General features: G+C 29.2%; 1 protein-coding gene and 1 long non-coding RNA gene across 13 annotated transcripts in view; one reads left to right on the forward strand and one right to left on the reverse strand.

Annotated features, from left to right (window-relative positions):
- Window positions 1-4,471: 4,471 nt before the first annotated feature.
- Window positions 4,472-21,980, reverse strand: part of LOC107456769 (myosin heavy chain, clone 203) — an 84,850-nt gene continuing 67,341 nt past the window's right edge. For 6 of the 12 annotated variants that reach the window (XM_016074742.3, XM_016074727.3, XM_016074718.3 and 3 more), the window contains 6 exons: window positions 20,286-20,363; window positions 20,172-20,201; window positions 18,667-18,849; window positions 11,776-13,497; window positions 10,382-10,508; window positions 4,472-4,917 (listed from right to left, as the gene is read on the reverse strand). In XM_016074742.3, the coding sequence (XP_015930228.2) occupies window positions 4,658-4,917; window positions 10,382-10,508; window positions 11,776-13,497; window positions 18,667-18,849; window positions 20,172-20,201; window positions 20,286-20,363 (2,400 nt within the window). In that variant the 3' untranslated portion in view covers window positions 4,472-4,657. Of the gene's footprint in view, window positions 4,918-7,542; window positions 7,560-10,381; window positions 10,509-11,775; window positions 13,498-18,666; window positions 18,850-20,171; window positions 20,202-20,285; window positions 20,364-21,980 lie in introns of all 12 variants that reach the window. The other 6 variants (XM_071181457.1, XM_071181455.1, XM_016074764.3 and 3 more) reach the window with 2 other exon arrangements.
- Window positions 18,885-21,980, forward strand: part of LOC139425711 (uncharacterized) — a 77,755-nt gene continuing 74,659 nt past the window's right edge. Inside the window, exon 1 of the long non-coding RNA XR_011636864.1 lies at window positions 18,885-18,992. This is a non-coding gene — a long non-coding RNA (uncharacterized lncRNA). The remainder of the gene's footprint in view (window positions 18,993-21,980) is intronic.

Below are 21,980 nucleotides of genomic sequence, written 5' to 3' on the forward strand. Positions count from 1 at the left end.
TATGAATCATAAACTTGATAGCCTAGCTCTTAACAGACATATATACATATTTCTCCATCATCATACTTGCACCTACAAAATCTTTCCAGTCAATGAAAACGACCTCTCACTCTTCACTCCGTCCGCTGACGAACAAACTCTTGATCATGGGCTCTAAATCCATGACTACTTTAATCTTTGACCTTTCTCTCTCATTAACCAAATTGATAAAGAAAAAAAAATCTTTAGAAAGTATGCAACAACACTATAAAACTTATTCAAATTTCGTTAAAAAAAATTATGCCTAATGTCAGTTAGTTATTTTTTATTACACAATTTAATGAACAATGATAAAATTGAATTTGTCCTCAAACTAGATTCAGCTAGTATTGTTGTGCTGAACTCCAAAAACAAAGTTTTTACGGTCTTAAAGCTAAAAAGTTAATAAAAGCATTGACAAGCGTATAATTTAATTCTTGGAAATATTTTCGTTTTAACTGCATTAATAAGTAGGTAAGTACTTTATTTACGTCGTACTAGATCTGCACCATGGGCTATTGGTGACGATCTGGGAAACATCCCTGAGGATGATCCGAAGACTTGCCACCGTAATTTTGATCTTCTGCAAAGGGGATGGCTCTCCTGCTTTGGTAGCCTGACGATATGCGCACGAAATCGACCACTGTGCGGCGAAACAGTTAAGCGAAAACCGATAACTCACACCCTCCATCCCTACGCAGGCTGATCAAAGTGGTCACCCACTCGCTTACTGACCGCAACCAGTGATGCTTGACTTCAGTGTTCAACTGGGAACATTGTCTTTACGATCGGTCCACTGCGGGACTACCTCATTACTAGAAACAATCACTTCAAGAAGGTTTAAAATGTAAATTTTATATCATATTTAGTTGCTATATTTACTGTGGTGAATAAGAATGATTTATACATCTCTTTTTTACAGTACTTTCTTTAAGAAAATATCATCATGGTAGGAAATACACCCTTAATGGATCCGATGGAATATATATATATATATATATATATATAGATTCATACATTCAACATTGCATTTGAGCTTTGCATCATAATTTATTTTATCTTTAAAAGTGTCAAAAACCTAAAGTTTTGTGTTAGAATTTTTTCCACTTAGGAACGGGTAAATATTTTAAATATTAAAAATTTATTTAATATTTTTAAAGCAAATAGCCAAAGAAAAAAATCATACAATTTGTTATAAGTTTTTATTTTAAATAATAATAAAAGAAATATAAATACTTATATATACTTTGTTGCGGAAAAGAACTCATGATACTTTAAAATGGAAAAATATTTTAAATATTTAAAAATTGCTAAGTACCTTTTTGCCACCTTTATGAAAATCATTAATATCAATGATTCGAATATTTTTTGTAAGCCCAAACCAGTGTTTGAGTAACATGGTGAAAATTAAAGAAATTAGTTCACTAACTTATTTATTTCATTTTCAAAATATAGCAGCTTTTCTTCATTTTCGCCATTTGCATAATAAGCATAATGATAGCTGAAGTGACCAAACAGTTATAAAAATGTCCCATTTTTCACTAAAATAATTTTTCTTCAGGTCATAAAAGCATTTGATGCTGTGAATTTCACAAAGATATAAAAATTAATCATTATAATTTTAAGTTTTAAAAATATGGTACAGCTTCTTCATATTGAAATTGTACGCTATTCTATTTATTATAATATTGGATATTGGCAAGAAACGGGTGTTAAACCTAACTTTAATACAAAATTATTAAAAATTGAAAAAAAAAAAAAACAAGTAATTCAATTATTTAATTCGTTTTTAATATTTTTCTTGTTCCATTAGTCATAATCAAGGTTGTCAGCAAGAGAGCAGGGACTATTGCTCTAGGACGCGGAGCAGCTGAAAGCTCAGTCAAGATTCCTGACAAAAAATTTAGTCCTTTAATTATTTTTTTAAAATTAAACTGCAGAGAATTCTATTCTATGTCTATAAAAACTATAATTTTAAATAAAGGATGTTCAAAAATTATACAAGGTAATGAGAAAGAGTTTTTTTGTGAAATGCTTTTAAAAAAATGCCTACAATTTTTATAAATTTTTGAAAAAGATATACCCCGAAGAGCCATTACATTATGACCACCCTGCTAATAACATGTAGGACCACCTTCAGCCCTCAAAACTGATAGCACCGGTCGTGGCATTGATTCCACAAGGTGCTGATAGGCAGTCTGAGGTATCTGGTACCAAGCGCTCACCAACTGGTCCTGCAATTCCCTCACATTGCGAGGGGGTAGCGTGGCAGCACGAATTTGGTTTTCCAAGTAGGACCACAAATGCTCTATTGGATTAAGGTCAGGTGAATTTGGGGGCCAAGACATGACTTGAAAGTCACTGGAATGTTCCTCGACGATTCGACCCTTATGACACTGGAATGTTCCTCGACGATTCGACCCTTGACATGGTGGGTGCATTATCCTGTTGGTAAACACCATCTCCCGCAGGAAAAACTGTTGCCATGATTGGGTGAACCTGCTCTGCAACTATGTTCAAGTAGCTTACGGACGTCAGGGATTGTTCTATGAGGATTATGGGTCCTAATGTGCACCATGAAAACATTGTTCCTGGGCGAGCCCATTGATGTAGATGGAGGTTGGTCTTAATGTAATGGCTTTTCGGTGTATATTCCAATATTAAGGAACGGTTATAAATAAAAATTTAATTTCCCTAAATTTCTAAGTGCATTATTAATTGCTATTATACATAATTCTAATTGAAATAAATATTAGGAAACTATGATACAAATGGAATAATCAAAAAGCATGTTTTCAATACACTAATTTAGTCTAGGCTCGTAGTTCTCATGTGATCAATTTGTCCTGAGTTCGCAAAACATTAAAAAAATTAATTTCAATTCTTTGTTGTTTTTACTTTCAAATTTTCTTTTTAAGAGAATCGCATAAATCATAACGTATGAAAATATTTGTAATTCTTAGACGCCATTAAAAAAATATAAATTTTTAAAATATCACTTTTTTTTACCTTTATCATCATCTTTAGCCCCTTTTTATTTTTTGTGTGTTTGAACAATCGTTTTCAAGTCTAATACCAGGTCTTCAAAAGTTATTTATTAATCTAATAATATATTTATGAACTTATTCGATTCAAACATGTCGACAACCTTTACAATTTATTTCGCTCTCTCGCTCGCTCTTTTAAAAAAATCGTATTTTACGCTGATGTTTTGGGTGTTCATACATGTTACTAAAGGTACTATAAATCGTATCTAACTTCTTAAATAACGCCTATAAAATAATAATAAAAGCCTGGAAATAAATATGTCTCGAATTATACAGTTACAAAATGGTAATTTGATCTAAAATTAGAATATTTAATCCTCGATGAGGGAAGCCTTGCAGTTGTCTGATAAACTTAAAATTTTGCTAAATTCGTTTTTCCGTCGATTGAAACAAAATGGAAACAGCTAAACATTTAACTATTGAAAAAATAAGTGCCATCCTAGTGTTTGTGTTAAATTTTGCTTTCCTGATCGAAATAATAACACTGAGAAACCTGCAATTGTGAAGGTGAATCGAAAAATGGAATAGAGACTTTTTCTTAGTCCTCTTTCAAACATCTAACAAAATCTTTAATAGTGTATGTATTTAATAGTGTCGGCTTTGAATATGGAAAGAGGCTCATACCATTGCTCAACCCTACTTATAACACAAACTGGTTTATTTGTGGAACGATATTGAAACGGCACTTACTCTCTCTATATTTATTACCGCTAATAACCAAAAGCAAGAGAATGTCAACTATCATATAGTCGCTTTGGTGAATGTCCGAAATATTTGTTATATCCGATTTGATATTAATTTATTCGTTGATATTATTATATTTATTCAATATTTTAATATCTGCTGAGGATAAACATCAGTGTTCGGAGTACCGGTTATATGCATACTAGGCGGTGGTACTTGATCTTAAAAAACATTGATATAGGGTATACCGGGCAGTGGCGAACCTTAAAAAACAGTGTAGCATATGCCGGGCAGTGGAATTTAACTAGACCTATTATATATTTCGGACATTTACCAAAGCAACTATGTGATTGTCAACATTCACCTGTGGAAATCAAAAACTACCAATTTTGGTCATTCACTGTAACATATATAATAAAGGTGACGTTAATTTCCCCACTCTTCACACTTCTCCCTCTCCATTACCATGACTTATGCACATCTTCCCTAGCAAGATTTTTACCTTGGCCCCAATCGGGATCAATATGAAAATGCACCGAGGGATCTATATTGGGATGTCTAGATTTTTTAATATTGGTTGAATATATAACCTTGTATATAACCTTGAGACACTCATTCTACTTACAAAGAGTATAGTTTTAATAATAATTAAAAAATTAAAAAGAAGAAGTTTTAGAAGAAATGCAAGGAGATTTTAAAGAAATAAGACATTGAGGCATAAATTAATAATAAGAAGCATACTTTATTTTTATTTACAATCAATTTGAAAAGCCTTCCTTTATTACAAAAAAACAACCGCATCATTATGACAACTCTATGATTTTTCAAGTGCAGAGGAATAAGAAGGCGAATTTGATCACAGATCGCGGGTGAACGGAGAAATTTTAAGCAGCAACATGAAGCAGAATCTACTTGCTTTGAGGCGAATCTTTTCGAACCTTGAAACCACGAAATGCAGCTTGAATTTTGGTGGCGGCCTGCTCCTGGTCACCTTCATAAGCACCTTCCTGTAGCCAGGACAACTCTTCTTCTGTCAGCTGAGGGCTCTCGATGTTCTGCTCTTTCAGAAACTCCTCGAGAGCAGCATCAGAGGATAGAAGATTCTCGTCCAGTATACTCTTGGCTTGATTCTCTGTGCTAGCGAGCAGGTCGTTTGTTGGAGTGCTTTCTGTAAGAAAAAGATTCGTATTTTCAAATAACTTAATTTTATACTCAAAAATGAGCAACGATTTGAAAAATCAATTTAAAGAACAGCAAAAGTTAATAAAAATAAAAGGTTTGCTGCATTCTGCTTAGGAAAAATAATTCAAGCAACAGCCTATCGTGGATCAGGGAATCATAAGAGTTAAGGCACTGTAATTCCGTGACCAATGAAATAATTGTGGGAATGTGAAGAGTATTTTGCACAAGCCGTCTTACTTCCCAGAAGAGATGGTATACCCAATATTCTCAAGATGGATAGGCTTCAAGTTGCTAGTGTGGATCGATTTCCAGTTCTTCAAAATGACAGCTCAGTGTCTTTAACCAAAGCTAGGTTTTATTCTCAACAACTTTCACAATTATTAACAAATTTCGTCAAAAGAAGTATTTTCAAATTAACCAATATTTGCATTGATTTTTCCAAATCCTAAATCCTTTTTGAGATACCAGACAACTTAATAATGAGAGATATCGTCGGCGTTTCAAGAAATAAGTGAATTCTTCAGAATTGGAAAAGTTCAGCAAAAAAATAATAAAAATAATAACAATAACATGAATTGACTTTTTTTCAGTCAGAACTTGAGTTAATGAAATAATTTTTTTCTCCTTCTTAAAACCAATATTAGAGTTTAATTTGTATGCACATCATAAACATATAAAGATTTAAACTTTTCTTTAGCCTTAAAGATAATAAATGCGAATACATCATTTAGAGATGCAATTGTTACATTTTTGCCGTAATATAGAAAAATGGTAATTTCTAACATCATTGTAGAAATATAACCATCTAAGACTAGACCTATTCAGACAAATACAAAAGACATGATATGAATAAATGTATGGATTCGCGATGTTTAAAAAAACTAACATTGAGGGGTATTATGCAGTGGTAAAGTCTCTATGTTAGTGGAATTAGTGTGCGAAGTAATTACCATGTCTCAAAGAAAAATATAGGAGTGGGTGGATGATAAAGTGCGTTGTTTGCGTGATGAAACATTCGATGGGTGAATCATATCAATGTTTAACCTTTTTGCCTCAGGATACTGGATTGAACGAGACTGTATTCTTACTTTCATTCAGTCCAATTGCTCCCAGTCGTTAAGAATTAAAAAAGAATAAGAAAAAGGAGCTTTAATCATGTGAAATAAAGTTATTTAACTTCTCTTATTTTTTTGAATCTTTAACGCTTTAACCATGGTCTAAGTATAGCTGATTTTTAGGAGTCTTTTAGGTTAAAAATACAATTGATTCAAGTACTAATTAACCAACGTCATCAGCTATTATTTTTGAAATAGACATAGCTTTATACGATAATTTATTAAGCAAATTTCAGCAATATTAATTATATTTTTACAGTGCTATGTTTATTTTTATAGTCCGACTTTCAATGCACAGAAAATATATTCGCAGGCTAAGTCACAGGAACGTGCAATAAAAATTGCTATACTGGTCACTATATAACAGTTACGTTGTTTTGCAGTTAATATCAAAACTTAATTTCACGTGAGCTATAAATCTGTGCTAATCTAATAAAATTTTTTCTCTTTCAGAACCAGAATGAGAAGCAAACTTAAATTGTAAAGTTGGTGCACGAGATGCATTTCCTAATCATATTTTTAATATAAATAATTTATAACAATGATGATATGAGAGAGAAAAAACTTCATTATCACAATGTAAAAAAGTTTGGATTAAATTACCGTAAAAAGCACCGTCTCTCAGGATGACAGTACTTTTTACGGTAAAATCTTTGCGGAACAAAAAAAAATGTTCCGAAATTTTTACAATACTACTTACGGTAAAATCACTGAATCACTTAAATTAAATAAATATTACTGAAAAAGTTAAGGTATAAAAATTTATGTAAAAATGGTTTTTACGGATGCTGCACTCAGGATGCAAGTACTTTTTACAGTTATTGATCGTAATTTTTTACAGAACAGTTGACTTTTTTATTTTATAAAATGTCCCTATTTTAGTTTCATGCCATAGTAAAGAGTAATTTTAGACAAAAAATAAATCAGTTTTATATGTAAATGAATCCTTCAATTTTTTAACATGGATTATGCTTGAAAATCGGCAATTTTAATGAATGTATAATTTACGGAAATAAATTTATTAACGTACATTTTTTTAATATATTTCTGTATCTTAAGCATATTTATTAAAAGTTTTATAAAGTATGAAACAAATATTGTATGGAGAAAAGTCACTAGCTTCCATAACAATTACAACAAATTACAATCTAAATGATCTTTAATAATTCTTTAAAAAATATTTTTTTAAAAAACCATCCACCAAGGACATAAACATTTTTTTTTCTTCCTTTCGTTATATAATATAATAAAATGAAAAATATTAAACAATATATGGTGGTCAAGGAAATTTTTAGTAAATATATTTCATATCAAAAATTAATCATAACTATTTTTTCGTAACACAAATGTGTTTTAAAATATTAAAATTTCAGCTTTCTCTTCTAGTTTAAGATATGGAGGAAAAAAAATACAGCAAACACGAAATAAAACATGGAAAAAGCATATGCAGAAAATAACTTAAATTTTAGGTTAAAAATAGATAGTCATATACTTACTCAATTTTCTTTTAGTCCTATGTCAGCATGAAATAATTTGAAAATTAATTCTTATAAATACAGTAAAATGTATAATAAATGTATATCAGATATGGAATCAAGCTAAGCTTTTCAATGTATTTTTAACATGCAAACTTTCATTCTTTAAGAACAGCTATAAACGATGTCATGTTAACGACCCTAGGGGTCGATATATTATAATTAGGAAATGATCCGGTCAAGGGGCCCATGAATGAATGTCAATCACAAAGATTTTAAAAATTAAGCTATGATTTTAATTTACACTTTGGAGACATTGAAAATATGGATATCCCAGAATGGATTATCGCCCCATTTTTTCTCAAGTTGAAAACATCGACAGCCAAGATGAAGTTATTGAGCTATTATTAGGTCTTGAAGCGGTTAAACGATTTAACTATAAGTTAAATTTTGGACAAATATAAATATCACACAAAAATATTCAATTCTTGGTAACGCGACAGTTCACTTTTTCATTGCATTCCCAAGCTCATGTATGGTTGAATTTGGCTTTAGTCATTTTAATTCTATTAACAAAGCAGAGAAAGAAAATTGAATGTGGAACTCCGATGCTATTAAAGACTGAAACTAACTAACTTCGTTGCTAATTTATCAAAGCATCATCAATCACATCTTTATCCATTGATAAATATATGTAAAAGATTGAGTTTGTCAAAAAGAAGAAAATCCTCTTCGAATCAGGTCAGCTTTTTTTCCCCTTGTTTATCACTTTTTACAGGGGAGGTTGATAAGAGAATTATAAATTTTTTGAAGATCAATGATCAAAAAAGTTTGGCGGCCCCTGATTTAGATCTTTTAAAAGATGACATATTTCAAATAAAAATTTTAGTTTTTACACTTTATAAAGTAATAAATTGTATAATTAAAGCTAGTATCATAGTAAATCAGTATCAATGTCATGATGCCCGAAGAAAGAAAGTTATTGGGGCCATTTTCATCATATGTTAGTCAACATTGAATTTTTTAAAAAAAAAAAAATCGAATATTATGAGTAATCTATCAGTTTTAGAAATTAAGGAGCTTTAACTAAGCATTTAACACTTGTCGTTCTTATCTTTCATGTTAATAAGCATTATTTGATTTTGTTATACTATTTTTAAACATATTCAGTAAAATATGCAAAACTCAGCAAATGCATAGATCTCTTTAAAGACAACCCTTATATTTAATTTATAAGCCCTTAAGAAACCAAATAAGGCAACAGAAGTAAAAAATTGCGATAAAACTAACGCTAAAGTAATTTATTACTTTAATTATTGATGCCAAATCAGTTTGAATTTACTCAAAAATATTATTAAGATTTTTGTAAACGTAATAAAATAAACAAAATTTTAGATTCGTTTTTTCCCCCCAAGGAAATGAGACTACACCTAGGAGAAATAAAATAAAAAAGCGGCAACACATAAAATTACGCTTTCAATATATTTAAACAACACTATATAACAAGATATTGAACATTAGTATTAAATAAAACTGTCTAAATCTGTTCAGATTACTGATTTCTGTGAAAGAAATTTGCTTTTTTATTAAAAAAAAAAAAAAAAAAACATTTACTAACGAAACAAAATTAAACATGCATTTTTCTAAGGATGAAGTCATGTTATTAATGTAAGACGGAATAGCAGAACAATTAAGTAAGAAAAAAAATTGCATCACGAATAAATTTTTTTCGAAATTCAAAATTTCAAATCTATTAATTGACTGTCACTGTGATGACATTTTTACCAAAAATTTTTTTTAAGTATAATTAAAAATTCTTTAAATTTTCTGGGGTAAAATCTTTAATTTCTTTTAAAGTACACACGCAAAACAAAATTTAGAATTCAAAAATGAAAAATTATAAGTTTAAAAAAAAATGCGAAGTATTAGGTGTTAAAAAAATATAATGAAATGTAGCCATTAGGCCTTCAGTAACCTTGCAGAAAAATCTTAATTTTCATTACCAACACATATTTTTAATTTAGAACTCAATTTTTACAACAATTAATGTGAATTCAGGAGTGGATTAAGGTTTTCCTTTAGGTTCTGAAAAACCCAAAATTCACATTTCATATATAACCTTATTTACTGCTACTTTACAATTAAAGCTTCTAAACTTTATATTCACAAAAAATAAATAAAAATTTAAATTCAAAAAAAGAATTTAAATTAAAATAAAAATCTAGTTAATTAAATTTTTAAATATTTCCTGTATCAGGAAATCGAGAATTTTAATTGATTATTAAGCATTTAAAAATAATTAAGAGTGAAATTAAATGTCAAATTACTGAGACTATTTACCAGGGATTAACAACTAATAAATAAGCGAAAAACTCTTTCAAGTTTCACTAAAACCTACCTTTTTAGTATTATTGCGAAATTAAGTTAATCATTATTTAATGATGCGTTATGATTGCAAAGTTTGGTAAATAAATAACGATTTGTGTGTAAACTACCTATATGCGTTGCAATCTGGAAATCATTTTCAATCAATTCCTACCTTAAAAAAAAGAATGTGTTTGAATAAAAAAGAGTCTAAATTTTAGCAGCCAGGAATTAATGAAATCGAAATAAGGATCATCACAATAACCTTAAAATATTTTATATGTTTTATTTTTTTTTTTAAATTTTATTTACTAAAGGAGAAAAATAGAAATGGCAAGAGAAGGAACGTTAACGGGACAGAAATGGTGGGATGAAAACGTCTTGCTTCCTCAAATTTTGCCTTATTCAAGAGAATTTTTTTTAAAAAATGGCTAATGAGGGACGGAAGAGGGTAACACAAATTACACTTATGAGTTATGTTTGTTTTCATACTAACCTTTGTCATCTGAAGTGTCTGTTTTTTCTTTCTTTTCTTTTAAAGACTTTCTCGTTAAATATCCCCGCACACCAGCTTGTATTTTAACAACAGCTTCGTTTATATTACCCGTACCATCGTCCACTGCCTGAAACACAAATAATGACACTTCAGAACATTAAAGCGATTAAGAACAATTGGCGAAAAAAAGAAAGAAAATCTTTCGTAAGTAGAAAGTCAAGGCCACACAAATCACGCCCAAATAAGTATTTTTTTTTTATTTGTAATCAACTTAAACAATAAACAATTCTGAAATTCAATTGTAAAAACGAGAGATATCATTTTGGATTAAACAATATCTGATCTTGAAATAAAAAGGGATAGGTTAAGGTAATTTACTCAAGATGCTTAAAAATAAAAAATAAAAAAAAATTTATAAATAAAAGAATGAAAGAAATGTAGTTCTTGAACAGAAGGGGAAAAAAGAAAGGTTGGAAGAAAGAAAAGATTACTTACGCGTAATCATTCATTAATTTCCATTTTGGGTAATTTTTTTCATTTTTTATTACAAACATATTTATTTTATTTTCAGTTTATTTTGGCTTTGGGTAAAAGAAAACTAAAAACAATAATGGAATTTCAAATCAAGATTAAAAAGGCAAATGAAAGCGAGTGGATGAAATGAAAGTGATTCTATCAGAATAATGTTTAGTTTAATACCTTGATTACTATTTGGCTCAAAATAATTCAGAAATCTTTATTCCCTGATGAATTCGTCAGAAACATAAATATAAAAATTAAATTCTCAGCATTCGGTAATGGCAACTAAAAATCAGAAAAATTAATAATCTAGAAATCCTGAATAATTTTTAGTCCAATTCTTTGATTTCTATTAATTAAATTGCTGTGCACGTAATACAATAAAAATATTAGTTGCGTGGTTAAATGAAGGGTGTTTATTTAGGGACTAATACAATAAATTTTCATAATTAAAAAAATTAACTTAAGAAGTTAATACCAGATAGCAAGGTCTGAAGAACAGGAATACGTATACTGTATACACATGCATTGTTTAAAATTTTGAAGGAAAATTTATATATAATTATAATAAACTATACCTTAAAGCTTAGTTTTTAAGAAAATTTGCTCTGCTAGGTTTCAAGAAACTATTGAACATTAGGAAAAAAAATCGATATTTCCTACGAAATAAATATCAACGAAAGGTCATCAATATGTTGACTGACAATGTATACTTTTGCATACAAAATAAATAAAAAAAAATATCTCAGCAAAAATCGGGAATTAATAAACTCTAATAAATTTATCTGAAACCCCAAAGTAAAAGCTAACATAGAATAAAATATCGCTCCTTGAAGGATATAATAGCAAAGAATTAAGTGAAATAAAATACTCACCTTAACCAGAGCTTCTTCTGCTTGTTTCTGAATTCCCTGTACACCTTGAGTAGCTGAACCTAGTACAGATGATTGAACTTGTGTCAGAGAACCTAAAGCTGCTGTAGGAATTTCTTTAAGATCTGAAATGGCGCCCATTGCTTTGGTCTGTACATCAGCGATGGTGTTTTGTATATGTTTTGGAACTTCTTGTACAGTTTGTATAACTTCTTGTGATTTTTCCTGAACTCCTGACAGCACTTGTTGCAAATTTTTTCCAACGCCACCAACTGCATTTTGAGCACCTCCCGTTAGAGCACCAAGAGCTGCCATTGGCATTTGTTGAAGACTTGCAAGACTATCTTGACCTTTAACTTGAATATCAGACTCGGTCTTTTTCACTGTCTCTGTTACATTTTTTAGACTTTCTTCAGCTTCATTCTTTTTGTTTTGTAACTCAAGACTAGCTGACGATACGAAGCCTTCTGTTTTGCTTTTAATTTCATTTGCTTTATCTTCAGCTTGTTTAGTGGCTGATTGAACTTGAGATTCTACATTTCCAATTTGGGATTTAAATTGGGATTCAGCGGAAGAAATTGTTGCTGCAGCTTTTGATTGCAACTGAGATTCTGCTTCCGAAACTTTTGATTTTAATTGGATACTAGCAGTGGAAATTGCATTCTCTGCTTGTGACTGGAAACCTTTTACTTGATTTTCAGCTTCCTTTGCCTTATTTTGTAGCTGAGCCGTGGTACTGGTTACAGCACTTTCAGCGGAAGTTTGAAGGTTCTTGAGGGCTGTTTCTGCTTCCCGAGTTTTTGAATCAAGTTCACTTTGGGCTTTATTTTGAAGGTCTTGCACCTTTGCTTCAGCTTCTTTCTGTTTCGTTTCAATAGTTTCTTGTGCTTTTGACTGAAGATTCTGCACAGCACTTTCAGCATCACGTACTTGTGCTTCAGCTTTGGAATGAAGATTTTTCACAGCTGCTTCAGCTTCAGATGCCTTACTCTGAAGCTGAGAGGCAGAATCTGAAACAGTTTTTTCAACCTTGCTTTGAAGATTCTGAGCGGCAGTCTCCGCTTCCTTTGCCTTTTCATCAATTTGACTGGTGACTTTTGCAGCATTTTGTTGGGCTTTGGCTTGAATATTTAAAACAGTAGCCTGAGCTTTTGCGTGCACATCTTGAATACGGGATTCTAGCTCAGCATTTGCATCGGCTATGCTTTTCTCGGCTTTAGATTTCATATCTAAAGCAGCTGTTTCAGCATTTTTGATATTTGAATCAATTTGTGCTTGAGTCTTAGATTGAAAATTTTGAAATTTATTTTCTGCCTCTTTGGTTTTAGATTGAATTAATTCATTCGTGTCAGACACTGCTTTTTCAGCTTGTGATTGGGTTTCTTTCAATTTATTTTCTGCTTCTTTTGCTTTATTTTGAAGTGCTGATTGAGTTGATGAAATGGACTGTTGAACCTTTGATTGCGTTTCTTTAGCTTTGTTTTGAATGTTTTCAGTAGTATCTTGGATGGCTTTCTCAGCGTCAGACTTGGCTTTATTCAATTCTCCTTCGGTTTCTTTTACTTTGGCTTCAGCTTGTCCTTGCAATTGACGAGCTCCTTCTTCCAGCTCTGCCGCTTTATTTTGCAACTCCTTGTTAGCATCAGCAGCAGCACTTTCGAGTTTATTTCCTGCATCTTTTGCTGATTTTGTAAATGAGTTGAAGCTTGAACTAAGGGATTTTTTCTAAAATTAAAATGATAACATAAGAAAAGAATAATGTTAAAAGTAAATACAAAACCTATAAATCTTCAAGAAATAAGAGGTAATATCATTACGTTTCGCAGCTTTTATTATCAGGATGTTTTTCCATAACGAAAATATTTTTTCTTCTGATTTTTAACAGTTGGGTATTTGCACTTCACGAAGATCACTGATACCAACACATGTGACCTATGACGTCAACGCCAGCTAATCATTTATTAGCAAAATGGAGTGTTAAAGTTAAGCTAAGTTTCTCTACGTAAGTTAGAACGTTAATTAATTTGAAGTTATTTAAATACAGTTATTTAAATACAAGTTAATTAAATGAAGTTATTTAAAACTAATTATGCACATCGAATTTGTTAAAATATATATAATTCTTTCTTGTCTGTTTCTTTTACTTAACTTAGATTTATTATTTGTTTATGCATTTTATTATAAAAAAGATACATTTTTGTTTTGTGTACCTGGCAACTTCAATGCATAATTAGTTAGTTTATGTTCTACATGGCATCGTGCCTGTGTTTGTGAAATTTATAAAGCGAATTGAAAGCCTTCTTGAACATAATTATAAAACTATTTTTTAAAGATAATTCCTTGCAAAAATAATTTGTACTAATTTATACACTATTATTTTTTTAATAATCGAAAAAAAATTTAAATTGTAAAAAATAAGTATTTTTACATCATTTAAGATCAAATTATTCAATCATTTCAAATCACGAAATACAAAACTTAAATAGAATCGTTTGAATAGTTTTTGGAAAATAAAAATTTTGACATCATCATTTTTCAGAATTTTTTTTTATTTATTATTATGGAGAGAAGTCAGTAGTAAAGAGCTTCAAATAACTTTTTGATTAGTTTTTTTTAAAAGGTGGGTCGTAGATTTCACTTTATTATGTCAGGAATTATTTAGGATGAATGAAAAGAAACAAAAGTGATTTGAAATCACTTGTTTCTTCTCATTCACACCTGAAAAGTCTTGATAATGGGCGCCTATTTTTGAGCGCTTAAGACATGTCTACTTTTATTTGTATTTGCATATTCTTGAAGCCAAAGAAGCTTTATCTAATCAAGTAATATTGATTTCGTTCTTATTCTTTGTAGGTATTTTTAATTTTTGTAATTTATTTAATATAAAATTTGTATAATAATTATTAGCTACTATATCACTTCTAATGTTTTAAAATTTATTAAAGAAATATATTATCGAATTTTTTTTGAAGGTGAAGTGTGAATGTATATTTATTAGTTTCACCTACTAATGTAAACGAACTCCCGACAGCGTAACGCATGTTATATCTTAGCAACTTCGTGGTGTGAAAAAAATAATGTATAGAAGCTTTTTTCAGGGACTTTAATAGCTCAAATTTACATTTTGTTTCTGTCATAGATGGAAGAAAAAAAATTAAAAATGCATTTATTATTCGTACAACAGATATGCGTACAATGCGTCAATAAAAACTCTTATCAATAGCTTCGTTACCTTCACCTTACACGTGACTTTATAAAATTGTTTATAAAGCGTTTAGTCTGAGGTAAATCACTGAACATAGATTTCCCACTTATTTCATGCGTTATTGCGTGCCAATGTTGGAAAGGTAATTTTCGGCCACTATTTTTTTTGCCAAAGTCCACCCGATTGACACTCGTCATTCAGGTAACAGTAGAGCAGATTTGTCGGTCACTCTTTCAGGTGCATCGTATTACGTGGTCAACGTCATTTCCTCAGTGATGACAGAAAGTACAGAGAATGAAAGGACATCCATTCCTTGACCAGGATTCAAACTCAGGACCTTTCTGATGACCATTACACAGTCTGGCTGACAGGGATACTTTTTTAATTTGCTCAAACTTATTGTCTATACAAAATGAGTTATATTTCTCTTTAATTTAAAGTACTCGAAAAAAAAAACAGGATAATTGTTAATTATATAAGAATTATTTCATTGATTTCCTTTTATGATACATTTAAAATTTACTTTTGATTTTAGAAGTAAATGTTTTTTTAATCTCTCAGGAAGTTAGCAAAATAATTCTTTTGACAAATAAATATTATTATTCATATAGATATTTCCGACTCATTATTATTTCATTAGAAATTTAATAAAAAATAGAAAATATTTCAATTTTATTTTTTAGTTTCAGCTCAAATGCAGTTCCACAGTTTTTTATTTTGAAGTTTCGCCTTGATAAAATCAAAGGAATTTGGATATCAATTTTTGCATTATTCAAAAATTTATTTTACAAAAAACTAAGCAATTAGATTATTTAAAGAAGCGAACAGAAATCAATTTAAAAAAAATAAAAATAAATTGAAATATTGATCAAATACTTACAGCTCTTTTAAACATTGCACACTAAATAATTTCCAAACCAACTCTTTAACAAATGCGAGATAATAATAAAACGAAACATTCTAAAGAGATTAGTCAAGCAGTCTTATGGGCGTATAATAATAATGAAAACCGGTTTTTAAAAAAATGTTTACAGCATTGAGAGACCTCGTGATCTTTTTTAAATAATTCATGCTATGAAATTATAGTAGGCAAGTCACTTTCATTTGCATCATACTCGTATATTCAGTATACGAATGCTTAGAACAAAGTTAATTTAGCCTTCACCCTGATCGTGGTTGTTGCCAAAAGAATAACAATAAATAAAAAAAAGCTTAATGTGCATGTTGACTATTTCCATCGCAGAAAGCAGTAAGTTGAGAAACCGGAAATAAGCTTCACTTTTAATAATGAGAGTTATCAAAAAATAAAAGAATAAACAAATTAATGGAACTGTGATTGTTTTCCAAACAATGTACGAAAACGCATTTCTTTAAATAGAACGTAGAATGAGAGATATAACAAACAAAACTGTGATTAAAAAATACGAAAAGAAACATATTTTCCACCAGATCGCATAAATATATTAAATAATAAAAAGGGGCATACCAAAAGAGCCATGGCTAACGGTGAAATTATTATTACTATTATTACTTACTATTATTGTTACTTATTATTTTCTTATAACTATTATTACTTTATAACATATTAATAATATCTGTTTTATCATAGAATAATTTCTGCATTGTATTTACATAAAAATAAGTTTATAACAGAGATTTAGATTTTTATGAAAATATATCGTTCCAGCGTATTTTTTCTTTTGCTTTATCTCTTATAATTTTTTTTTTAATTTTGTAACCGTCGTTTAACAGCCGACCCAATTTTAGGATTTACGACTGCTAATATTTAACTGCATAGTCTTGTAATTTTGAACCTAATCCAGAAGACAAGGGAACTTCTGGATCAAGTATTGGAGACATGATTTATCTTTTTTCCTCTCTCGTTATTCTTGAATACTTAGGGGTTTCGAACAGGGGTTCCCCTCGCGCTATCCCGTAACGAAGGTATTAATCCGTATTTAACGGTAGTTTGTCGCATTCTTACGTAATCTCTCTTGTTGCTTATGCTTACATTGGCTGGATTTATGATTCTAATTTGTTATGCGACATATCTAACGGAAATTACTGTAATCAAATGAAAAATACAGTATTTATTTAAAAAACATTCCTTTCGACTTTTTTTTTCTATTTTTTTTTCCAAGATAGAGAGAGGGGAATAAATATTTTTCTCAATACTTTCGCCAAAACGCAATTTTTCCCGCTGAATTTAAGATTTTATCGCATTTGGCGAGTTGCCGAATGCTTAGTGCGGGCCCTGTATCCCAATAAAAGAGATAAGTTTAATAATTTACATAATTTAAAGAATATTGAAAATTCTTTTTTTAAATATCCATACATTAAAAGCTTGTTAAATTCTTAACAAAAATGCTAAACTTACATGCATCTATTTTCACGCCAAAATTCAAATACTAATATTCAAAATTTGTTAGTTTTATAGTATATTAATATTCACACAAATAACAAAGCAGAAAATAAATCTATTATTTTCACTAAATATGTTTGCTATGTTTCAAATAAACTACGTTTCAAAAATTTTGTTAAAAAACTAGTGAAATGCCAATCGGTGAATAGAAACTTCCAATTTTAAAAATGAAATTTAAAGATGAATTTTCCAGAAATTTTTAGAATTATAAAAATGATAAACTTTTATTCAAATTATAGCGCTTAGTTTAAAATTAAGCTCAATCCATTTTTTACACACTTAACTAAAACCTTTTCTTTAAAAAAAAATCCAATTAAATTTAAAACTAAAGCTATTATTGAATCAATAAACGATGCGCCATATTGATAATTTTTGTAAAACATAAAAATCAATCAATAAAATACGTTCAAAAAAAGATGATATATTAACTTATAGATCTTTTTCTTCCATAAACTTTATCTTAACAGTTCAAAGTATTAATTTACATGCAAAAGCTAAAATTAAGAGATAAAGGTAGTTTAGAATCTAACTATAATACTCAATAAAATCATATTTTTATAAGCATTAGTAAAGATAAAGAATTGAAAATCTGTTCATGATACTTGATTGCTTTTAAATGACTGCGACGTCTCTTTATTTTTAAGGCATGATAAGTTTTTAGTAATTTGTGTTACTTTTGTATTAACATTTTTCTGAAATTTAAAGTACGGAAACTTAGAGGGCTTCTAATCTTATTATCTTTTGCGGTAATCATTCTAATTAGCAAGCGTTAAAAATTTATAGTTTTTATTATAGGCCAATATTACAAATTAGAAGGTCTCGGGCCTTTGATTTTGGAGATCATTCGAATTAATAAATGTTAAACAATTATAATTTAAGTTCATTACTAACAGTACAAATTAAGAGAGCCTTGAGTCTTGTTAGTATATCCGTCCAAATTTGTAAGAAAAATATAATTTTGGTTAAATATTAATAATACAAATTAGAGAGCCTCATACCTTTAAAAGTTAGACAACTATAATTAATGCTCAATACTTATAGCAAAAATTTTCTTTTTCAACGCATGCAAGCACTCCACACTTCACACGGATAAAACACAAACACTCTACGTTTATACAAATATTATTGTTGGGTCATCGTGCAAGCACATTTTTAAGCTTCCTTCTTTTTTGTGCGAAGGACTTAAAAACACAAAATGCTTGTTATTTCTATTTTTAAGACACACGCTATGCAAACCGAATGCACACATTTTTCATGCGGAACTTGCCTCGTTTTCGATTTCAACAGAATCGTGTGCCTGGGTGTTTGAAGTAAATAAACCGCTTGGAGGTGTAACAATTTCCGTTTTAACTTCCTCTCTTATAACTGGATGAAAAACTTCCGAAGATGTTTGGCTCACAAAAGAGGTTGGTCTGGAAGTCGGAGTTTCTGACATAAAACTGAGAGAATCCTATTTTAAAGGAAGATTGATCCATGAATGAGAGAGTGAAAAGATTGCCCTCTTTTATGCCCGAAGTTTTGTTTAATTTTTCTAATTATTAAAATTTCAAGGAGACTAGATCCTATCGTTTTTATTAAGGATGTCATCGGCTGGTATGAATAAATTTTGAAACTACTGACAAAATCATTTAAATGCCCAATTATTACATTTATATCAAATGCAAAAAATGAGAAATTATAAATTTCTATCTCTTAACGTTGACCCATTATATCGCACTGAGAATTAAAGTATGGTCAAAACTATCAGAATGTGTGGTAATAAGAACTATAATTTAGAAATTTTCCGGTAAACCATAACCATATGAACGGTTTAAATACTGCATATTTTGTTTTTATTAACGGAATTATAGTATTTATATCCAGAAATATCATTACCATAATTTTACCAGAATTTTGGTCTTCCTCCAGTGCCTGTAATATCATTACATCAGTACCCATAATATGTTCGCCCCCATCCTGTTTTCAAATAATATTGTAATAGTTTTAAGCAATTAATTTATAAAAAAATTTTTCATAATATTTGATCAAAAATTTTTAAAAGTTTAAAATCTATATACTATGAAGTATTCTTAAACATGCATTTTGTTTTGAAATGTATGTTACCGGCAAAGTATAAAACGACGGCGTTGTGTTTAATGCTGGAACTTTCTAGGCAAAGTATAAGTATGAGATTTATTACATACTTTCTCCAGGCATTGTATAATACAAATCATACCTAGACATTCAATAGGGAGTTAGACAAAGTATGAAACTATTTAAGCAAAGTGAGAAAAGAGATCTTGATAAGGCTATTATATAAATGAGGCGCACCCTACAAAATACAAATGTTATTATGAAAAAATCATGAAATATCATTAAAAAAATATATCAAAATGCGTAAAGAAAAATTAAAGTTGTACAAAACAAAATTTATGCCTTTCTTATTAAGGAAATTAAAATTTTCATATAAAAAATAAGAAATTAAAATTAACTAAATGTTGTAACATGGTAGATTTGAATGAGATTTAAAATTTCATTTCATTAGATTCGAAACAAAAGGGAGATGTATTTCATACATTACGGTTTTTTTCATTTGGCATTCTAAAGAATGCTTAGGAAATGTGTGAAGTATGAATCGTTTCATACATTGCACACTTGTTTTAGACATTATATACAACGCCTAGGCATTCTTTGGAATACCGGATTCCAAACTTCGCTGGTAACATATATAATATCTAAAAACATTGTCAACACAATATCGTTTATGCAGTTATAATAAATAAAAATAGTTACCTTTGAGGAAAATGATGGGAAAAATGATTTCTGTAAAAAAAAGAAATAATTAAAAATGATCATCTTAATATTGTTCTTCAACTCAAAATATATTTTCAATTTATATGTACTTACACTTTTTTTCTCTTTTTCTGCGGGACTTTTATTTTCTTCTACCTTTACACTTTCCTGATATTCAGTAAAAACTGTTTTCTAAAAGAAAGAAAATACACGAGATAAGAATATATTCTGATCAGATATTTTTTAAAATGCAAATGAAATAAATATTTTTGAAAGCTGGTTGATTTACTAGAACTCACATATTCAAGTGCAGTAATACATCAAATAGAAATCTCCAAGAATCAAAAATTTACATCTACGATTCAATTCTCAAAATCATGAGAATGTTAAAGATAAAATTCTTCATTCCCTTTACTAACCTTTACACTGAGAAGAAAATAAGGTCAAAACTATAAGAATATGGTAAAATTTACAGTGTTTCTGATTTTACGAAAACACAAATACCTTGGTAATTTTTACCGAAGCACTTTGGTAATGATTTTGGTAAAATTGACAATAAAATACTGTTTTATAATACGTATTAAAATTAAGCGAATGGAATAAAATTTGGTAATTTTATCATTATACCAGTCCAGAGCAAGGCATAAAAACCATTTATTCGGTTAAATTTACTTTTCAGTTTTGTACGAACACTAAATTTGTGTTTCTAAACTAAATGTGTGGTAATAAGAATTATAATTTTGAAAACAGGAAATTCCGGTATCACATGAGCGAAAAATTATCAATGAGTGGTTTAAATACCGTATATTTTGGTTTTATTAAACAGAATTATATTTTTCTTTTTACCAGAATGTCTTTACCATACAGTACTGTAACTTTACCAGATTGTTTTTCTTCGTGTGATAAGCAGTTGAAACTGTCTCAGCTGTCTATAAAATTTTATATTTGAAATATTAGTAGCAAGTCCAGCTTCTAAAAATACAGTTTTTTAAGTTTTTTTTTTTTTGCTGCAGTCAGCCTAAGAAGAATCTACCTAAATAACTTTTCATCTTAAAATCATCATTCCATACATTAAGACTCAAATGCTTAAAGAGTAAACTGTAAATATGCTTAGTACTATACTCGTGAAGTTTATTGTCCAAAAGTAACTAAAAGTAAACATTTTGAAAGATAAATTAGATATTTTTATTAATAATTTAACAATTTGCAAACTATCTTTAATTACTATTATGAAATGTTTCACATTGTCTTAATTATAGTTATAAATGACAAAGTCAAAAATTTTAACGAAATTTGTGTAATAAAACGTGAGAAACTGTTTTCTAGAAATGTGTCATTTTTAATTCGAAATAAATAATATTTTGTTTGAATCAGTGACAAAATTTCATTCAAATTTTGGATTTTTTTTATGTTTTACATTAAATTAAATTACATTGAATTTTTTGTTAATAGTTTAATACTCTGTAAAAAAAACTTTCGATCCAATAAGATCAGAATTTCACGTGCTAAGACTCAAATTAGAGACTCAGAGGGTACACATTAAATATGCTGATTAGTTAGTGATACATTGATAAACTATTCAAAAGTAATTACTTAATTATTACAAATAATTACAAAAATCTTAAATGATAATTTATGTTCTTATTAATCAATTTTTAATTACCGAAACAAATTAATAAATATTATAAAATATTTCGCATTATCCTAGTTGATTTAGTTTTAAATGAAAAAATCAAAAATTTGAACGAAATTTGTGCAAGGGCACATAAGAAATAAGAACTCACTCAATCGAATTCATTCAAAATTCGG

Source organism: Parasteatoda tepidariorum, chromosome 5 (assembly GCF_043381705.1).
Source record: "Parasteatoda tepidariorum isolate YZ-2023 chromosome 5, CAS_Ptep_4.0, whole genome shotgun sequence".
Lineage (NCBI taxonomy): Eukaryota > Metazoa > Arthropoda > Arachnida > Araneae > Theridiidae > Parasteatoda > Parasteatoda tepidariorum.